Below are 18,465 nucleotides of genomic sequence, written 5' to 3'. Positions count from 1 at the left end.
TACGTGCCATCAAGATTTCACTAGTGATGTGGGGGGGAAGTAGCCGATTTTTATTAAGCCAATCTGTGACTTTATTTTTAAGAGACGGGAATGATTCTATAGTTGTGCTTGGGAGCTCAGGAACTCCAACCAAAATTGCCACATAAGGGCTACATTCGGGTGGCAGGTCTATAGTATGTTCCTTGGTCTCCGTTTGGCCCCCCTTTCTGACATCTGGATTGGCATCCCCCCTCGGCAGTGAAGTAGTTGACGCTCCGCTTAAAAGATGGCTTGTATTTGGTACTGTTAGTGGGGCAGCCGTGGTGTTGTTGGATATAACTGTAACAGGCTGGGGATGTCTAGTTTCAGATGGAACAGGACATGGATTTAAGGTGTCTGGCTTTAGATTACTCTGTATATCCAACGCTACATGTTCCATCCGCAAAAGCTGTTGCTCAATGCGAGACAATCTCATTTCCAGTGGCATGATAATAGCACTCAATAGAGCACTTATAGTAGCATGTGTCTCCGCTAAAGTATCACTGCTGCTAGATGTTCCTGTCTGGATTTCAATGGGTGCTGGTGGGACATGGACTGGAGCAACAATAGGTGGGGCTGTTACTAATGGATTGGTTATCATCTCACTGCTAGTGTTACCTTTAGCAAATTTCGCTTTTTTACCCCCATCCCTAGGAGCCATATTTCTCTTTCTTTTTGGCATGGCCCCTTCACGTTTTCCTCGCAGCTGGGGGAGACTTAATCTCTTGGGTGAACTAGGCATTGTTGATGCTATAGTGGAGTCTAGAGCTTGTTCGAATGGTAGGGCCTGAGCTGTATCTATTCTACAATACACATTATCACAATTTGGAAGTGCATTAACTAGGGATTCACTCCTACTAGGGTCCGGAGTGAGTGCGTTGGCGATGTGGCCCATAGAGGATCTTTTAGCAAGAGCTAGATCTTGTGAAACTCTTCGCTCCATTAATATTATCCCCTGGTCAATTACGGAATTTGCTCTTGTAATAAAATTGTCAAGGGTTCCTGTTAGACCAGCGGATTTCGGTGCGGTCCTGCTTCTAGTTTGTGAGGCAGCCATGATACAGAGGACAGTCTAGAACAATAACAGTACTTACAATCCTCCCCAATCCTCACCACGGTGTATAATTAAGAAGTGTTAGAGGGATGGCCCGGTCCGGTCTTGTCCGTGCTTGAACGGGCTTAAACGGGCCCGCCCTTGGCCCGGACTACGCCCCGCACGCGTCCCGCTGGCGCGAGAACAAGTGATGGTTAAATAGGCAGAGGGAGGAGTCGGGAAGAGGGCCAGGTGCGGGAGATCAGCAATAAGAAAGGCGCCCTGGTCCTCGCAGTCCCGTTAGGTAAAAAAATGAAAGTTCATGTAAAAGCCCCGTGCCGTTTAAAATTAGAGCTTGTTCAGTTATGATGTGCTGAGGATGGACCTTCCTCTTCCATGTTTTTGCCCAATTTCCGAAATTCTTTCCATTTCTCCCTTTGTATCCTATTTTCAGCCCTTAAGCCCATACATTGCGGCTGCTCCAATCTGATTTTCCAGTTCACGTTCCTTCTCTATTTAAGCCTGTTCTAGTGGTAGGTGACTCCTTGCCTTGGGGTCCTCTGGTCTCAGGCACCACTCTGGGCCCTCCCCTCTCCTGCAGCTCGGACTTCCCTCTCTCTGGACCGAGCACACAAGCAGCTATGGCCATGGGTGACACTGGCTCCAGACCAGCAAGAGGAGACTTTGATTCGGATACAAGGGATAAAGCAGTGACGTCACCGTCAGAGGGTGCTACTTGGTGCTTTCTGCGGCATTTGCTTTCTCTGTAGGTGACCTGTAGGAGCTCCGTGACCTCTAGAACTCCGCTAAGAGTGTTCATAAAGGATGACCCCCAGGGCTCAGCTGACCTTTCTGTTCTCGTCACTCGAGCGGCCCAGAGACATGGAGAGCGAGTCTAGGAAACAACAAGAACTCGACAGCTTCAAGTGCCCACTTTTCCTGGCTTCTCTCTCTTCTCTTGACTCCTTATCCCATCGAGACCTTCCACATTCTCTCCCTCTCTTGCCTCTCACGGAAAGTCACGTGCACAGTAGTACTGCTGCCCTGAGACCCAGTTAATGGAAGACGCTACCCACATGAGCTACTGCACAGTAACCACTCTCTGCCCAGGTTAAGGCCTCGCTCTATGTCACAGAATGTTCTTGTGTATCGTCCTATCTACATCCCCAACCTCCATTTGTTCACCACACCTGCCTCTCTTTCCACATTTCTCTCCACCATACCCAGGGACAATGGAATTATGCGGCAGGAGAGGGCTATATTTGGCAGAAGAGTTGAGTAACTTATGCAGCATTGGAATGCAAATTACACCAAAGTCTTACTTCATTATTGTGTCATTTTCAACTTGGTAACACTGTCTAGGCATTGGTTGCACGTCATTTGTACCAGTTTAATACCCAAATAGCGCAATAAGCAACAGAAAAGTGATAAGTCCAGCTGTGCGGCAACTTGTCGCTGCTTTTTCAGTAGCTTTTGAACTGTTTGAGCTAGAAACAAAAAAAATTGTATCTGCAGATTATGCGGCAGATGATGGACTATGTGGCAAATGCGGCAAATCTATCATTATTCGAAAATTCCCTAGGCCACACAATCGCATATTTCTGGTGGCCCTGACCATACCGCTCCGTCTCTACACCCTTCTGCCTACGTCAGAGTTTAAGCCCCTATTTATTCCTCACATCTTCCGCCTCTCTATCCATCCTACTCTTTCATCTCTATCCTCCCACTTTCGCTACGATTTCCTTTCTCAGGTCTCTTTTTAATTTTGTCACATTAAATTCTCATGTGCCCCTCTCCTCTCTCTCTAATAAGCATCCCCTCCTGTCACTTCTCCCACCTTCCTCCCTGCTTTCTTCCTCTCTCTCTTCAAGCTCTCTCTGCTATCCTCTCTGGCTGAGGTCATAGTTTGTGCTTGTCTTGCTCACTTTCGTCTTACTCTCTGTTCTCATTTCCTCTTTTCCTTCTCTCCCTTTGCTAGCTGCTCAACAGCCATCTCATTCGTCTTATTTTCCTTATATTTATTTTTTCCTTCTTTTTCTCTATCCCCTTCTCTCCTCTTTTCCTTCTCTTTTGCACTACTTCTTTTCTGTCCTCGCTCTTATTTTTTAGGTCGAGCCTACAGTCAGCGCGCAAGCGCTGCTCTAGGGATCTCTGGTAGTTCAGTATGTGAGGGAAGCCCCGCCCACTACCCCACCTATATTTTTCATTGGGTTGTGCCTTTGTCCTTCATAAATGCTGCCTTCGGATTCGTTTATAGGCTTGTTAGTCCCCCCCTTATTACGCCCATGTCGTCATTTGTATCCTCCCATGGCTACTGGCCCCTTTACTTCGAGTATTATATGGTACGTGTTATTTAGACTGTGAGCACTATTTTCTTTAATGAGGCTCTTCTACTGCCTTCTCTACTCTCCCCTCCCTTTCGTTGTCCGTGCCTTCTCACCCTCTTCCCCCGCCCGCACTTCCATTGTCCGTGCCTCTCCCCCTCCCATTGTCCGTAATAACTACTGTTTGCAATGCAATATGTCTTGCGTAAATGCAAGTCCTATTACATTGCAAATGCTTGTCTACCTTTGCCTTCTTACTCACCATGTCACTGTATTTGCTTCTGTACTCCACCCTCTCAATTTCCCTGCGTCTGCATCTTTCATTGTCATTGTCCCTCTCACTTTTTCAGCGGCCCATATTCACACCTACCTGTGTAACACTCAGTGTCACTGGAATTATTTAAGGCCATGTCCACTGGATTTCGAAATAAATAAGGAAACACCACACGTGTCACATAACACACCATCTGCTAAACAATTTACCGAGTTCAACAAGAAAATGTTTGCATCTAGCTCAAACGGATCAAAAATGAATCAAAAAGTGCTACATATAGTGCCCCTTAGTAGCAGGCCCTTTGCAAAGGTTAACTGGTCACCTCTCAGTTCCTGATTGTTGTATTTTTTTGTTGAAGTGGTACTAATGAGGAAAAATATTTGTTCAGACACTTTTACTATGTGTTAAAATGTCAAAATAGTGAAATAATTCTTCCACAAAATGTGCCACTTTACGCAGCCTGAAATGTATTTTAATGATACATAATGTATCTAAATCTATCGCATAGATAGTTTGATCTCCAGTTGCCACACATTCCATCGCGCTGGTTATTTGCTATATTTTTTGTCCCATCTCTTCTCCCCCCACTCTGCTTTCCCTTCTCGCCTGGCTCTCTCTTGACCCTCTTACCTATGTCACAAAATTTGCCTGTGTACTCTTTGGGGCAGCCGCAGACACGACTTTTCTTTGCTTCCCAACAGTGCCCTCCGTTCAAACAGGGATTCACATCACACGCTAGAAACAAGAAAACAGAAGTGAGGCTTACGTCCGATACAAATAAATGTAAATATTTCATATGTAAAACCAAGCCAAACATTTGCTTTGGAAGCGAAAGAAGTCGATGCCAGGAGCGTCAGAAGCGAAAGCGGGCGAGGGAGCAGGTCACTCGTCGCTGGTACAGCTCTTTCTGCGGCTGCCGCGCCGAGGGCTTCCTATATAGACTTCAGAGCAAGACGGCCCAATGTATTAAGAATGAATTAGCCATCAGGCGCCATCTGCTGGCTTTGGACCATACCACTAGATGGAGCCAGATTTCTTCCTGAACTTTCCTTTATGAACATTTTGGGCATGATTCATGAAGATTGTGCTATGAGCAGGGCCACTTGAATTTTGCGATTCTGCGACAGCAGCATTTTCTGCATACATACAGATGTGCCACATTGCCACACAACCCATCAGCTGCTGGGTCTCGTGGCTTAGTGGACTAATGGGTCCACTGTAGGGGCTTGCCTGTGTTCTACCTCATGGTCACTTGTTCAAATCCTGGCAGGTCCACTCAGCATTGTATTCTTCTGAGGTCGATAAAATGAGTACCATTGAGTTGGGTAACAATAAACATCTGTTATTTAGCGCCAAGATACCCTTGGGTGAACGTGTGCTTTACAAATACACGTTATGTTACCCGTGCGTAACATCTCCTTCATAATCTGTATATAGTAGAAAAAAAACCCCATCTATTTCAAACAGATCAAAAGTTACTAAAACAAACGCAGCAAAAGTTGCAACACAGCGGACGGCTCTTCACATAGGCTGTATGGTCACCTTTCTGTTTCTTATTGATGAGACTGGGGGCCAAATTGGTACTAATGAGGCAAAACCTTTGCCATACAGTCAACACTGCTGCATAATTCTAGTGGCCCTGGCTATGAGTAGGTGTGCCACAGTTTTAAAGTACCCCTGGCCTACTCCTGAATTCCAGAAATAAGCCAGGAGTACTTTTGACTTATCTCCAATTCCGGATCTCCAATTCCGAAGCCGGGATTCTGCAAGAGTAAATCATCACTAAATCTTTGTGAATCGGGCCCTCTGTTTTCAACACGGAAGCAGGTGCTTATCCATTTAGGACATCACTTCAGTTCCTTGAACCGAGCCTCACAACATCTTCTGACATGCCTAGTAGACACTCTGAATCCACAGCCAGACTTCCAATTGATTTTGATGCATTTAATTCCAGTATTGGTATGGACAGCGGCAGCCACCATAAACAAAGGGTGGTGAGGCAGGTGGGGTCGCGAGGGAGGTGTCACGCGTGGGTGTTATTACAATATAAAAAATATATAAAAGTATCTTTTGCTGCCACGGCCAGCCACCTCCAGCATCGTGTTCGCCCCCTTTTCTCTTCCTGGGTCCCAGCAGCCCCTGCGACCCAGAATCCCATCCAATGCCCGTGCTGCACAGCGTGGGGATTGGTCTAAGCAGGCAGGGAAGACCCTGCTCAGACCAGGGAGTCTGTGGGGGTTCTCCAGCTGAATGCAGCCGGGCTGTTGAAACCCAAGTGTGCATGTGTGTTTTGGTCAGCCTGAGAAGGCCGGCCAAACACGCAAGAGCACTTAGGGAGTAGAGAGCACATAGCACTCCTCCTCCCCCTCCCATGCCTAAGCCCCGCTCCTCCCAACACCGCTGGCAGAGCTGGCAAATGTAAAATAAAATGATGCAAGAGCATCGTTTTATTTGACATTTTCTGGCTCTTAGCCAGGCAGTGGGGCAACACTCCTCCACCACTGCAGAGTAGCCGCCACTGCTCTTAAAGTGTCCATGAACTAGATAGGATTGGGACAAAGGATTTGTGTGAGAAGTTGGCCTGGTATACGCTGTTCACTAGTTAAAGTGGACACCTTGCACCAGTACAATTCGACTCTCATGGTAGTAGGTTTAAGACAACCTTTTAAAGAAAGCGTTCCTAGTGGTAGCTGTGGAGAGCAGCCTTCAGGCTAAGTCTTTAGAGGAATGTAAAGCAGCTTGTTTTACCTCATAATCTCTTGAATTACTAAATGAAAGGATACCACACAGGTATATATATCAAATATATATGTATTTATTACTAGACACACTCTACTAATCTCTTTATGAGATTAGAAGTCAGGAACATATGCACAAATCAACGTTTCACAATAAATTAAGCACAAATATGGCTGGGGCCCTAGGGGCGTACCAGACCATATACTAAAAAAGAGACTTAAGAACAACGACTTGAGAGGGGACAAGGCCTAGGGCCTTCAGAAGTGCTGGGGCCTCACTAATCCACCCAAGGCAGGTAAGTAAAGGACCCACGGGAACACAGCCGCGGATCCCAATTGACTTCAATGGAGCAAGTCGCGGTTGGAATTTTAGAGTTTTAGGATACTTCGGGAGAGTCTACAAACAAGTCACTTACAGGGTAAGTAGTTCTAGAGCCAACACACACAGGAGCACTGTAGTGCTGGAGTTACTTCACCCAGGGAAGCCGGGTGCATAGGTGTCTTTTGGTGTTGGGTTGCGGCGTCGTTTTCAATGGGAGCCAAAGAAGACTTGCTGCTTGTGAAAACAGGAGAAGTGTCCGGTGGCTTCCAAGGCTGGATTCAGAAGAAGGAAGACCTGAAAGCAGAGGGGACAGTGTTCAAAGTCACTTGGCAGTGACCCAGGGCAAGGAAGATGGATGCCCACAGTCGTCGGGTGATTTCAGGTGATAACAGGTGTCTTGACTCTTCAGCCACGAGGTCCAGGAGGCGTCGATGACAACCAAGAGCTGGATTTGGCATGTCCCATAAAGTTTACAGCTTACAGCGGTGCCGGTGACCAGATTGGAGCCAACAAGCCTTGGTAACAGCAAGTCTTGTGGAAAGGACAAAAAGTCAGCGGTGAAGACCAGCAAGGTCTGAGGGACTCACCCAGCGAGGGTAAGTCAGGGCAGGCCTGGAGCAACTAGGGGAGCCCTTGGAACTGTAGAAAAGTCTTCAGGGGACCCACAAGCCAACTGGCAACGGATCATGAAGACGCCTTGGGAGGATTTACTCAACAGGGGCACTCAGGATGGAGTAGGCCTCTGATCTTCAGTGGAAGTCCTGCTGGAGGCTTGGACCACACGTGGTCCAATTCACAAGTTCATAGAACATCGTGAAGGGGTTGCACTCGAAAATAGTGCACGGTACCCAGGGATTGCGGTTCCTGATCACTCGTGGGGTCCACTTGCCTCAGCGTTGCTGGAGACTCACGATGGCCTTGGAGAAGTCAGGAAATCCTCTTTCTGGGCTGCAGGGACTTCAGACTCCGGCGGGAGCGGGAAAGTTTGCGACCGTTGATGTAAAGTTTTGGTGCCTGCCAAGCAGGGGAGTCACTCCTTGACTCCAAGGGAGATTCTTCCATCTTCCAGAGGTAGTGGAACGTCGAAGGTCCAGGTTTCTTCTTCAGAGCGTCGTCCAGGGATATCTAGTTTGCAATGGCAAGGGTTCCCTAACTTATACTAGAAGGAAGGGAGGGACTAGCTCTATGACCCCTCCTATGGGAGGGCCAGGGGAGTGGGTGGTTACACCCACTTCCCTTTGTCCAGTTTAGCACCAGAGCAGGGGCAGGTAGCCCCTGAGCCTGTTTGAACTGGCATATGCACAGAGGAGCCTACTGCTCCCCCAGTGCAGGACTTCAAAGCACTCTAGGAGTGCACCCACCCAGCCTCAATACACTAAATCCTGTCTGGGAGGTGGTCACACCTCCCTGTGACAGGATACCTATTGTTGGACCTCCTCCACTGCGAGTTTCGGTCATCAGCAGGAGGGCAGCCCAGTGTCTGTGACTGGTGGCATCCATTTTGTGATGACGGGGCTCTTCAAGATTCTACCGCGGTTCCACAGTAGGTACATGTCTATCCCTCTAGAAGGGTGGGATCATACTCCCAGACCAGTTACTGGTGTGGGGGTATGATTCCAAAGCGTTTGACACCAAACACAACATGTTTTGATGCAGCCATTCCAAAGTTAGCATTAACCACGAGTTTATAATACACTTAAGAGTATATGGTTTGACCGCATTCACAAACAGCCCCAGAGAATAGACTCTAAGAGCTGCAGAGGGGCCCTGCTCAGGCAGAGGCACCCCCCACATGGAAACCAAGCACCCTGCCCTCAGGATTGATAGGGCCTGCCTTAGGGGTGACTGATAGGTTTAACTGTGTGTGCAGGGAGAGATATAGTGAACCTATATCTCAGTGAGGAGTGCTAGCACTACCTCACCCAGGCTGCAGTAGCAGGCCTGTGGTGTCAGATTTAGTCTGCTTCCCAGGGGTGGCATAATACATGCTTCAGCCCCTGGTAGGCCTGTGAAGTACCTATGCCCTTGGTACCTAAGGTACCATATACTAGGGGCTCATAAGGTACCACAGTATCCAATCACTAGTGCACCTAATATGCACTCCAAGTTGTTTAGAGAGAACAGAGAGGCTGGGGCCGTGATTAGCAGGGTCCCAGCCAGACTCTAGCCAGAAAACAGTGTAAACATCAGAAAAAAAGTGGGGGCAACATAAGGTGCAGATCCTACTTTCCTACAATTTGCATGCACCAAATTCCAAGTTTTGTGCTATTCAAAAAATGTGTTAGGTTTTCCAGTTTATTTGCCTCTAACCCGGGCAATGTTTTTCTGAACATCCCACAATCATTTTAAATTGCATTTCGAGATCAATTTCTCCACATTGCAAAATCATTTTCACCACATTGCAAAACAATTTTCACAACCAGCAAAGACAGCCCAGATGGAAAATGCATGCAGACTTTTCCCCCAACAAGTTTTCTTTTTGCAAGGGGGTTTTGTGTACAATGGCAAATGTATGCATAATTTTACTTTATGCTACATAAGTGCTTGAAAAGTCCTTGATTTTCAGGCAAATGTGAGACAGTGTAAAACACTGTAACTCCAAGAAGGTGCAAATTGTTACCTAAAGCTTCACGAAGATGTCAAGACTTTGGATTTGTGCATACCCCTATTGAAGATGAACAGTTTCACATGTTTTTTAAAGATAATGATTGGTTCATCTTCTTTTATCTTGTCTATTAGTGTCCCACAGGGGTATTAGGTATTTATCGCACCCAATAAAATATCACCCCCAATAAAATCAGACACCCCTGGTTTTGGAATTTTTAGTGTCATAGATTTATTTCAGCCCCCTCCACGCCCCAAAAATGGGTCATATTATGCAATTTAGGTGCCTTATGCACCAAAACGCACCAAACTCTGCATGTCCCAGGATTTACGAGGTCTTTTCCCCCCAGTAAATTCTGCCAGGTTTGACTTGCCAAAATTTAACAGGGTGTGTGGACTAATTGCACAGGGTAAGGTACCCAAGTGATAAAGCATACGATTCATGAATCCGACCTAGGCACAAATATTGGTTTGTACAAAGTTCGAAATGTTCCAGCATGGCAGGAGCAGTTGACGGTTGGGTTGTTTGGGTCTACACAGGAGATACACGTCTCACTGGCAATACGTCCCTGGATTTGGGGATTTCTTGTCTCGGTTTGAAGGAAGACAACATATTTCTATGGGATGCTTATCTGTATACTAGTGGGCCAAGATACCTAAAAGCGTTGCCGCGGGCCGTAGTGCGAAGCGTGGATAAGAAATTGAATTCAGCTCTACCATCTTGGCCACTGTTGATGGACATGTCTGTTGATGAGATCTATTGTCGGTTTGGGACAACAGTGAAGATTTCGGAGTCCATGAGTGACTTTTCTTGGTGCTTGATCGGTGAGCAATCTCAGTAGCCCATGTTTCCTTCCAAAGTGGCTCTTGTTATTGTAGATATCTACTGTTTGCATAGAGATCACTGGACTTTCCTAAAACATTGTAAGGTAAATTATCCATGTTAAAAAAAACTTTGTAGCCTTGATCTTTCACAGATTTGGTGCTTCTGAATTTTCCCTATAGAATTCTGACTTTGTAGTATGTCTTGATGTACCAGGGTCCAGAACGAGAGCGGAGGATTCAAGCGATAAACCACTATTCTTTGTGTTTGGGACCGAGATCACAACCTCAGTTTTAGCCACGTTGAAGCCAAACCAATTGTTTGTTACTCAGGATTTGAAAAGGGTAAAGATGTTGTTGAAACCAGTAGTGGCTGAGGAGTGGTCTCCCGTGAGGTGGATGTACATTTGAGTATTATCGAAGAACTGTTGACTTGGCTGTTGTGGGACAGTTTGATATAGATACTAAAAGATATTGGGGATACCATAGGTCAGGAGTCTTCAAACTGGGGGACGGGCCCCCCTAGAGGGCCTCAAGTGATCCGGGGGCAGCACCAGGCTCTGGTCAAAAGAAGCATTATGCTGATAGCAGTGCTTTGCTTTAAGCTGTGGGGAACAATTAGCGGAAGTAAGCCACTCTGTAATGCGCCATCACTAGCTTATTTTGTCATTTATATCCAAGCTGGGACAAATGGTAACAGAATTTAACTGCAATGTTCAAATGTGTATCATGTTTAAATAAGTGGAGATATATTTAAAGACTACCAGTTTAACAGAATAATTGTGACAATTCTGAGGGGGCCCGATGCATTTTATTTCTTTACTGGGGGGGTGGGGGGGCTGCAGCATAAAAAGTTTGAAGACCACTGCCATAGGTTCTCGGGCTACACCCCATTATAAGCTGTTGAAGTAGGTAATGAAGCCAGCTTGTGTAACAAAGGCACACTTGCAGAAGAACTTTCAAAAATTGGAAATGTGCCCAGCTGGCAACATTTCTCGTCACTCGCGTGCGCTTCTCTGCTAACCATATACGACTCACTCACCTTTGGTCTAGTCCGTCTTGAAGCTGGCATGTTCTGCACGCTTGCCAATGAGTTACTTAGAAAGCTTAGCTGACACCACTGTGGGACAACTACTACCTGCTTTTCGGCTTCCGTGTTAGGCGTCATTATTATGTCTACAATATGCCTACAGGTCTTTAGACCAAACACACCATGAGAGAAAATAATAGGTATTGTTTGGCAAACCATCTCTACAATCTCCCCTCCAAATATCTTTCTGTAGTAGGGGATCTCTGTGTAAGTCATAATCATGTGAATAGTCCCACCCATGTGCGTGGACCCCGGAGCACTTCAATAGAAATAGTCTCTTAAGTTGTCCTCTTCTGCAATCCTGCATAGACACTTAAGAGAAAATAAAAGACAAATAATGCAGCCTGAAACCAACAAGGCTACACTGGCTAGTACTTCATCCTGAAGTGAAAAAGATAGCTAGATAACAATTAAATTTAATCATTTTGCTAAATTTAACACATAGAGAAACTCCCCTTCACAAAGATCCCTTTTTCATGATAGAGAGGAAGGGTTGGACAGCCAAGCCCCATAGGCTTCCATTATGTGTCTGTAAATGGATACCGTGCCTTTAAGGAGCCCTCCAGAGACCCTCGGTATCCCATGATGCACAGCCAAAGGCCAGTTACTTTCAGTTACTTTTTCCGGCTCCTGTTGCAGGACCCTGGAGCATTGAGCTCTACCTTTTGTGGTATATCTTCAAATGTTTGAGCTTTATTATTAGTTTGAGTGTTTCACTTGACGTCTTGGGCCTTTACCTTCCTTTTGCGGTCTTTTTGGGGCAGATATCTATCTGTTCTCCTTGCCCACATGTGATCTTCACGGATCATGTCATGAGCACGTTGTCACCTAATGGGGCGCTTCCACTAGCAAAAAGTTTTGTCTGCCTGTTCAAAGATGGCTGCTTCTTTTCACCTAAGCTGTCTGGTAAACAGTGCTATCACAGCAATGGTTTATGACAGTCTGGGACTCTCCCTAATCAAGCGTTCAGTTTGTTTGCATGCTTGCCTGTCTCACAGCAGTACCAATGCCAACTGTCGTCACTTTACCTACTCTGTGGTCAAGAACCTGCCTCTCTGTTTTACCTAACCACATATTTCAAGCACCTGTCAAAGGCAAATATTGAATTTCGCTGCAGTTCAGTTTGATAGAGAATATGCAAAGCCAAACCTGTACCTCACTTCCCTTTGAAGAACCAATCTATTCCCTCCCAAGAGGAGAAAAATCATCACCCATTTCACAGCTTGTTTCAGCACTCCGGCCATCTCACTTAACCTACCCATAGTTATCAGATGCCCAGTGCTTAACTTAAAAAGAACAGATGATGGAGGGAATTCTGAACAAATCAAACATTCACTCCCAGTCACAGATCTGGGTTAAATCCATTGTTTTTTTGCCTACCATGCCATTCCAGTTTGGACCCAGCCATATGCAAATCCGTCTTGATCCTGCTCCCCATAGGAACAGTCCAGCCCGAACTGCCAAGCCAGGTCCTCCCTGGACCAGGAACAAGCATCCTGGGACTAGATTCATGGTATAACCCTTCATCAGCCAAGTTATCATGAATCCAATGGCATAGCGCAGTGGTTCCCAAACTTTTGACTCCTGAGGACCCCCAGTAAGTCACTACTGGAAGCCAGGGACCCCCAAGCAATTTGTACTATTGAAATTTCAAACATTAAAACAGAAGTCCGTGATAAATACACAAACAAGTGCATACCAAACAAATACTCTACTAGCTAAAGATTTGATTATTTTACATTGAAAAAAACTTGCAAAAATCTAAAGATTTTAATGGGAAGGTTGGTGCTGCACCTCGGCAACTAACTTTTCAATCATTGCTTTTATTTTGCGGTATGAGGCTCCTGCTTCTGCCAGGGCCGTACTGGAAACCCAAGGCAGCCCTGACAAATGTTGTCTCTCCACTGTGCGCACCAAGTGTATCGATTGAGCCTGACCACTACAAAGGGAGCTTTGATGGGCTCTCTCCCCCCCAAATAAAATTTGGAAAAATGGTGCATTTCACATACGTTTGTCAATATATATTGAATTGTATTAGCTTTTAAAGCATAGTAAATGATGACCTTACCGTGTAGCAGGATACAACGATCTTTGTTGGGGCTCGTCAATTATTCCCTCACTATCACACTCCGTCACATGAATTGCTTTTTTTTCATAGCATCTCTCATATCAGTGTCGGGCAGAGACAATGAATCATACATGTGCAAATCAGTGTATAGAAAATGTTACACAAGGCAAAGAGGACTTCAAGGTGTGGGATTCATGTCATCTATACCTGTAGGCATGTTTTTAAGAGTGCTTGGTCTGGAGAAGCACAAACTCAGGATTCAGAACATAACAGTGGTTAGCACTGACGTTAATAATAAGAATTTATTTCTACCCAAATAAACCTTTATTGGCAGCATCAGGTTAATGAAAGACTGAGAGAAAACCTAACTTACTACCTTTCACCATGCAGTGTGAATGCAGCTCTTTGATGGCAGTTCATAGCTCACTGTGCTAGTTTACAATTGTAACTTATGAACTGCACAGTAACAACAGAAGTTCTGTGACAAAAGCCGTAACCCACTGAGCTATGCACATAAAATATTGTTTTTTTAAGTGCATGGTACATGTTCTTTGCAGCAGGCATATTAAACCTCTGTGCTTCCTTAGAGGAGTCAAAGCTGCCAATACACAAAACTCCCATCTCTCTCTCCAGCAGGTACATTAATCACCGGAGTTTTCTTGACGCTTTTATTGTAGCTTTGAAAACTGCTGATTATACAAGGAACTTTGCAGTGCTTTTAAAACTGCTGCCTGAGGACCCCCTGGGAATGTGTCACGGACCCCTAGGGGTCCAGGGACCCCAGTTTGGGAACCACTGGCATAGCGAACATGGGACCCACGTCTGGGCATACACCTCCCACTTTGGGTGACAAATGCAAAAAGAACAGATGATGGACAAAAGGCTGAACAAATCAAACATTCACCCCCAGTCACAAATCTAGGTTAAATCCATTGTTTGTTGGCTCGATATGCCATTCCAGTTTGAACCCAGCCATATGCAAATCCGTCTTGACCCTGTTCCTCATAGGAACAGTCAAGCACGAACTGCCAAGCCAGGTTCTCCCTGGACCAGAAACAAGCATCATGAGACTGGTTTCGAGGTATCACCCTCATCAGCCAGACTAGCTTGAATACGGTGCAATAGTGAGCCCGGGACCCACGTCTGGGCATACCCAGCGCACTTGGGGCGACAAATGCAAAAAGAACAGATAATGGTCGGAATGCTGAACAAATCAAGCATTCACCCCCGTCACAGATCGGGGTTAAATCAGGGTGAGACAAAAACTTGGGTAAATCTGTGCGCAGAGACGATTCCAGTGGTTGAGACTCAGAATGCTGTCTCTTGTAATATTGAGCCAGTAAATTCCATACACCACTATATCAGTAATTCCTTCTGAGATATTACAGAACTGGTTTTCACATGGAAGGACCGCATAAAGAATCCCTCAGTGTGGCTGTTCCTCAGCCAGAGTGCACTGTGGGTTGTAGGTCTTGCTCTAAAGTATATGTTTTGATGTGTCTTCTTTTTATCAAGGAGTTTTGTGAGGAAGCCAGGGACATATGTACAAGCCCCTATCGCCACCGGAGTGGCACTTTTTTTGATGCTCCGGTGACATAGCGCCATTTCCCGTTTTTAAATATTGCCATGCCATTTAACGTGGCTTAACGCCACCTTGTAAATATGCCCCTTTCCGTAGCAGTCCTAAGATTGAGGAAGCACCAAAAACAGCCCCATTCTAACACCATGGATTATCAGGCTTTAGAATGGAGATACGAGGAGAAATTATTAATTTCTCCACGTTTTTGCTCTTTCCATGTGTGCTGTATTCTGCAGCACACATGAAAAGTGCAAATCGCTATGAATGATTGTTTATGTGCAGGAAAGTGTCCCTTCCTCACCTAAACAATCGCCCTGCAGTGCAGACAGACACCCTAACAACATGGTTGCAGAGTGCCTGCGGTGGAGCTAGGCAGCTTTTTTTTTGCAACCGCGCTAGGGAAAACACAGGGGTGCGCGATATTCTTGTGAACACGGCGCATCCATGCTTTTTTAAAAAGTCAGAGAACGGCGCTGCTGAATATGGCACCACTCTGCGCTCCGTCGTTATTTTGTAAAGATGCCCCCCAGCGCTCGAGATATGACGTTAGTTTGACTGAGTGCCTGGGGTCAAAGGCTTGGAATTAGGAAGGGGTCACCTACGATAGTCTATAGGTCTTTGGGACTACAGTCTCTGATGGATGTTTTTATGGAAGAGGGAATGATGTCTCGCTGCTCGAGAAAACGCAGAAGTAGCAAACTTGAGTAAGAGACATTGCTTTACTCAACTCAATAGTACTGATTTTAGCCACCTCTCAAGGCTCAATGGTTAATTTAGCCCTGCCTAGATTCTAACCTATAACCTGCAGGCCTCATGGTGGACGCTCAGCCCAAAGAGCTATTTAAGATGCCTGAGACACCAGGCAGGCCGCTCTGAAGCCTGCATCTGAAGTTCCCCCTACATGCCCTTGAGGGGGGCTTCCATCTGTGGCTTCTAACACACAGAATGACATTGCATGGACAGAGAAGGCCCTCCATATAGACAATCGCAGCCTTTGTGAGAGGTCCCGCAGATACCTATAAGGGGACCACACCCGAATCTCCTGAAAGCCCCATTAGCCCACCAGGCATCACCCTGTCGGAGATACCCATGGCACGCTGGAGGAAGAGGGTCTCCCCGCCACACCGGACTCACCCTTGACGTTGGTGCGTTTGCAAGATGTCCCCTTCCGGGTGCAGTGGCACTCCTCCACATGCGGTGGCCTGGCCCTCATCCAGCGATCCTCCAGGTCAAAGTACTGCAGCAGCTGGGTGTCGAAGCACATCTCTGCAGAAAGGAGAGGGGATATGACAAAAACTGATCAGAGCCGGAAGCTTGGAACACACATGTCTGGTAAGGCTCTCTCTGTCACCCCTGCCACTCTGTGTGTCCTCGAAATGAGAGGGGAAGGGATTCACCCAAGAGCCCTGCACACACTGGGCCTTCCGGCCCGGCTTGGGATCTGCAAGTCTCACATCACCCTTCTGATTATAGTAGGGTTCTGTCTGTCCTAGTGCCTGAAGGAGAGTCCTGCTAAGCCCTGGTTCTGTCTCAGAAGAAAGGGTTATGGTCTAACCTCTAATGGGGCTTTGTTTGTAGCCCAAAATTCTATTCCGAACTCCAAATTGAGGCGTGGTTATGATCCAACCCCTTGTTCAAGCTATGTCCTAAATCCCAAATCCAGTGTCTCTCACCGGATAAATTCAGCTCACCAAAATGGAAATGTCTCCCTCTCTATCCTGACCTGCCTGGCACCTCACCTGTCGGGCAGTATCTAGCTCTGAATCCTTCTGTTTTTTAATCTCCCCTGTATGACAGTGTCTCCCCCTGTATCATTAGATTAGGTCACCTAACCAGTCAACGTCTTCCTCTGTATTTTTAGATTAGCTCACGTCACCCGTCAGGCTATGTCTCCCTCTGGATCACTGAATCAGTTCCCTTCACCCATCTGGCAATGTCTCGATTTGTATCATTCGATTAGTTCACCTCAGTCTCCCTCTCTATCACTAGATTAGTTCACCTCACCCATCCGGCAATGTCTCCCTCTGTATCACTGGATTAGTTCACCTCACCCATCCGGCAATGACTCCCTCTGTATCACTGGATTAGTTCACCTCACCCATCCGGCAATGACTCCCTCTGTATCACTGGATTAGTTCACCTCACCCATCCGGCAATGTCTCCCTCTGTATCACTGGATTAGTTCACCTCACCCATCCGGCAATGTCTCCCTCTGGATCAGTGGATTAGTTCACCTCACCCATCCGGCAATGTCTCCCTCTGTATCACTAGATTAGTTCACCTCACCCCTCAAGCATTGTCTCCCTCTATATCATTGGATTAGTTCACCTCACCCATCCGGCAATGTCTCCCTCTGTATCACTAGATTAGTTCACCTCACCCCTCAAGCATTGTCTCCCTCTATATCATTGGATTAGTTCACCTCACCCATCCGGCAATGTCTCCCTCTGTATCACTGGATTAGTTCACCTCACCCATCCGGCAATGTCTCCCTCTGGATCAGTGGATTAGTTCACCTCACCCATCCGGCAATGTCTCCCTCTGTATCACTAGATTAGTTCACCTCACCCCTCAAGCATTGTCTCCCTCTATATCATTGGATTAGTTCCCCTCATCCGTCAGGCAATGTCTCTCTCTGTATGATTGGATTAGTTCACCTCAAACTACTTCTGTGTCACTAGATTAGTACACCTCACCCGTCAGGCAATGTCTCTCTCTGTATCACTAAATTAGTTCACCTCACCCATCCGGTGATGTCTCCCTCTGTATCAGTGGAATAGTTCACCTCATGCATCAGGCAATGTCTCCCTCTGTATCGTTGGATTCGTTCACATCACCTGTCTGGCAATGTCTCCCTCTTTGTCATTGAATGAATTCCCCTCAATGTCTCCCTCTGCATCACTGGATGAGTTCCCCTCACCCATCAAGCATTGTCTCCCTCTGTATCATTGGATTAGTTCACATTGCCCGTCAGGCAATGTCTCCCTCTATATAATCTGGCAATGTCTCGATTTGTATCATTCGATTAGTTCACCTCAGTCTCCCTCTCTATCACTAGATTAGTTCACCTCACCCATCCGGCAATGTCTCTCTCTGTATCACTAGATTAGTTCACCTCACCCATCCAGTAATGTCTCTCTCTGTATCATTGGATTGGTTCACCTCATGCATCCGGCAATGTCTCCCTCTGTATCACTGGATTAGTTCACCTCACCCATCCGGCAATGTCTCCCTCTGTATCACTGGATTAGTTCACCTCACCCATCCGGCAATGTCTCCCTCTGTATCACTAGATTAATTCACCTCACCCCTCAAGCATTGTCTCCCTCTATATAATTGGATTAGTTCCCCTCATCCGTCAGGCAATGTCTCTTTCTGTATCACTAAATTAGTTCACTTCACCCATCCGGTGATGTCTCCCTCTGTATCAGTGGAATAGTTCACCTCACCCATCCAGTAATGTCTCTCTCTGTATCATTGGATTGGTTCACCTCATGCATCAGGCAATATCTCCCTCTGTATCAGTGGATTAGTTCACCTCAAACTACTTCTGTGTCACTAGATTAGTACATCTCACCCGTCAGGCAATGTCT

At 46.3% G+C, this 18,465-nt stretch overlaps 1 protein-coding gene across 2 annotated transcripts in view; it reads right to left on the bottom strand.

Annotated features, from left to right (window-relative positions):
• F12 (coagulation factor XII) overlaps positions 1–18,465 on the bottom strand; it is a 129,086-nt gene that overhangs the window by 56,973 nt on the left and 53,648 nt on the right. For both annotated transcript variants that reach the window (XM_085618340.1, XM_085618339.1), the window contains exons 6-7: positions 16,007–16,138; positions 4,280–4,384 (exon numbers count right to left, since the gene is read on the bottom strand). In XM_085618340.1, coding sequence (XP_085474466.1) covers positions 4,280–4,384; positions 16,007–16,138 — 237 coding nt within the window. The remainder of the gene's footprint in view (positions 1–4,279; positions 4,385–16,006; positions 16,139–18,465) is intronic.

The sequence above is a fragment of the Triturus cristatus genome, chromosome 7 (genome assembly GCF_964204655.1).
Source record: "Triturus cristatus chromosome 7, aTriCri1.1, whole genome shotgun sequence".
Lineage (NCBI taxonomy): Eukaryota > Metazoa > Chordata > Amphibia > Caudata > Salamandridae > Triturus > Triturus cristatus.
The sequence above is the reverse complement of the archived record's forward strand: the minus strand, read 5'-3'. Positions and strand labels throughout refer to the sequence as shown.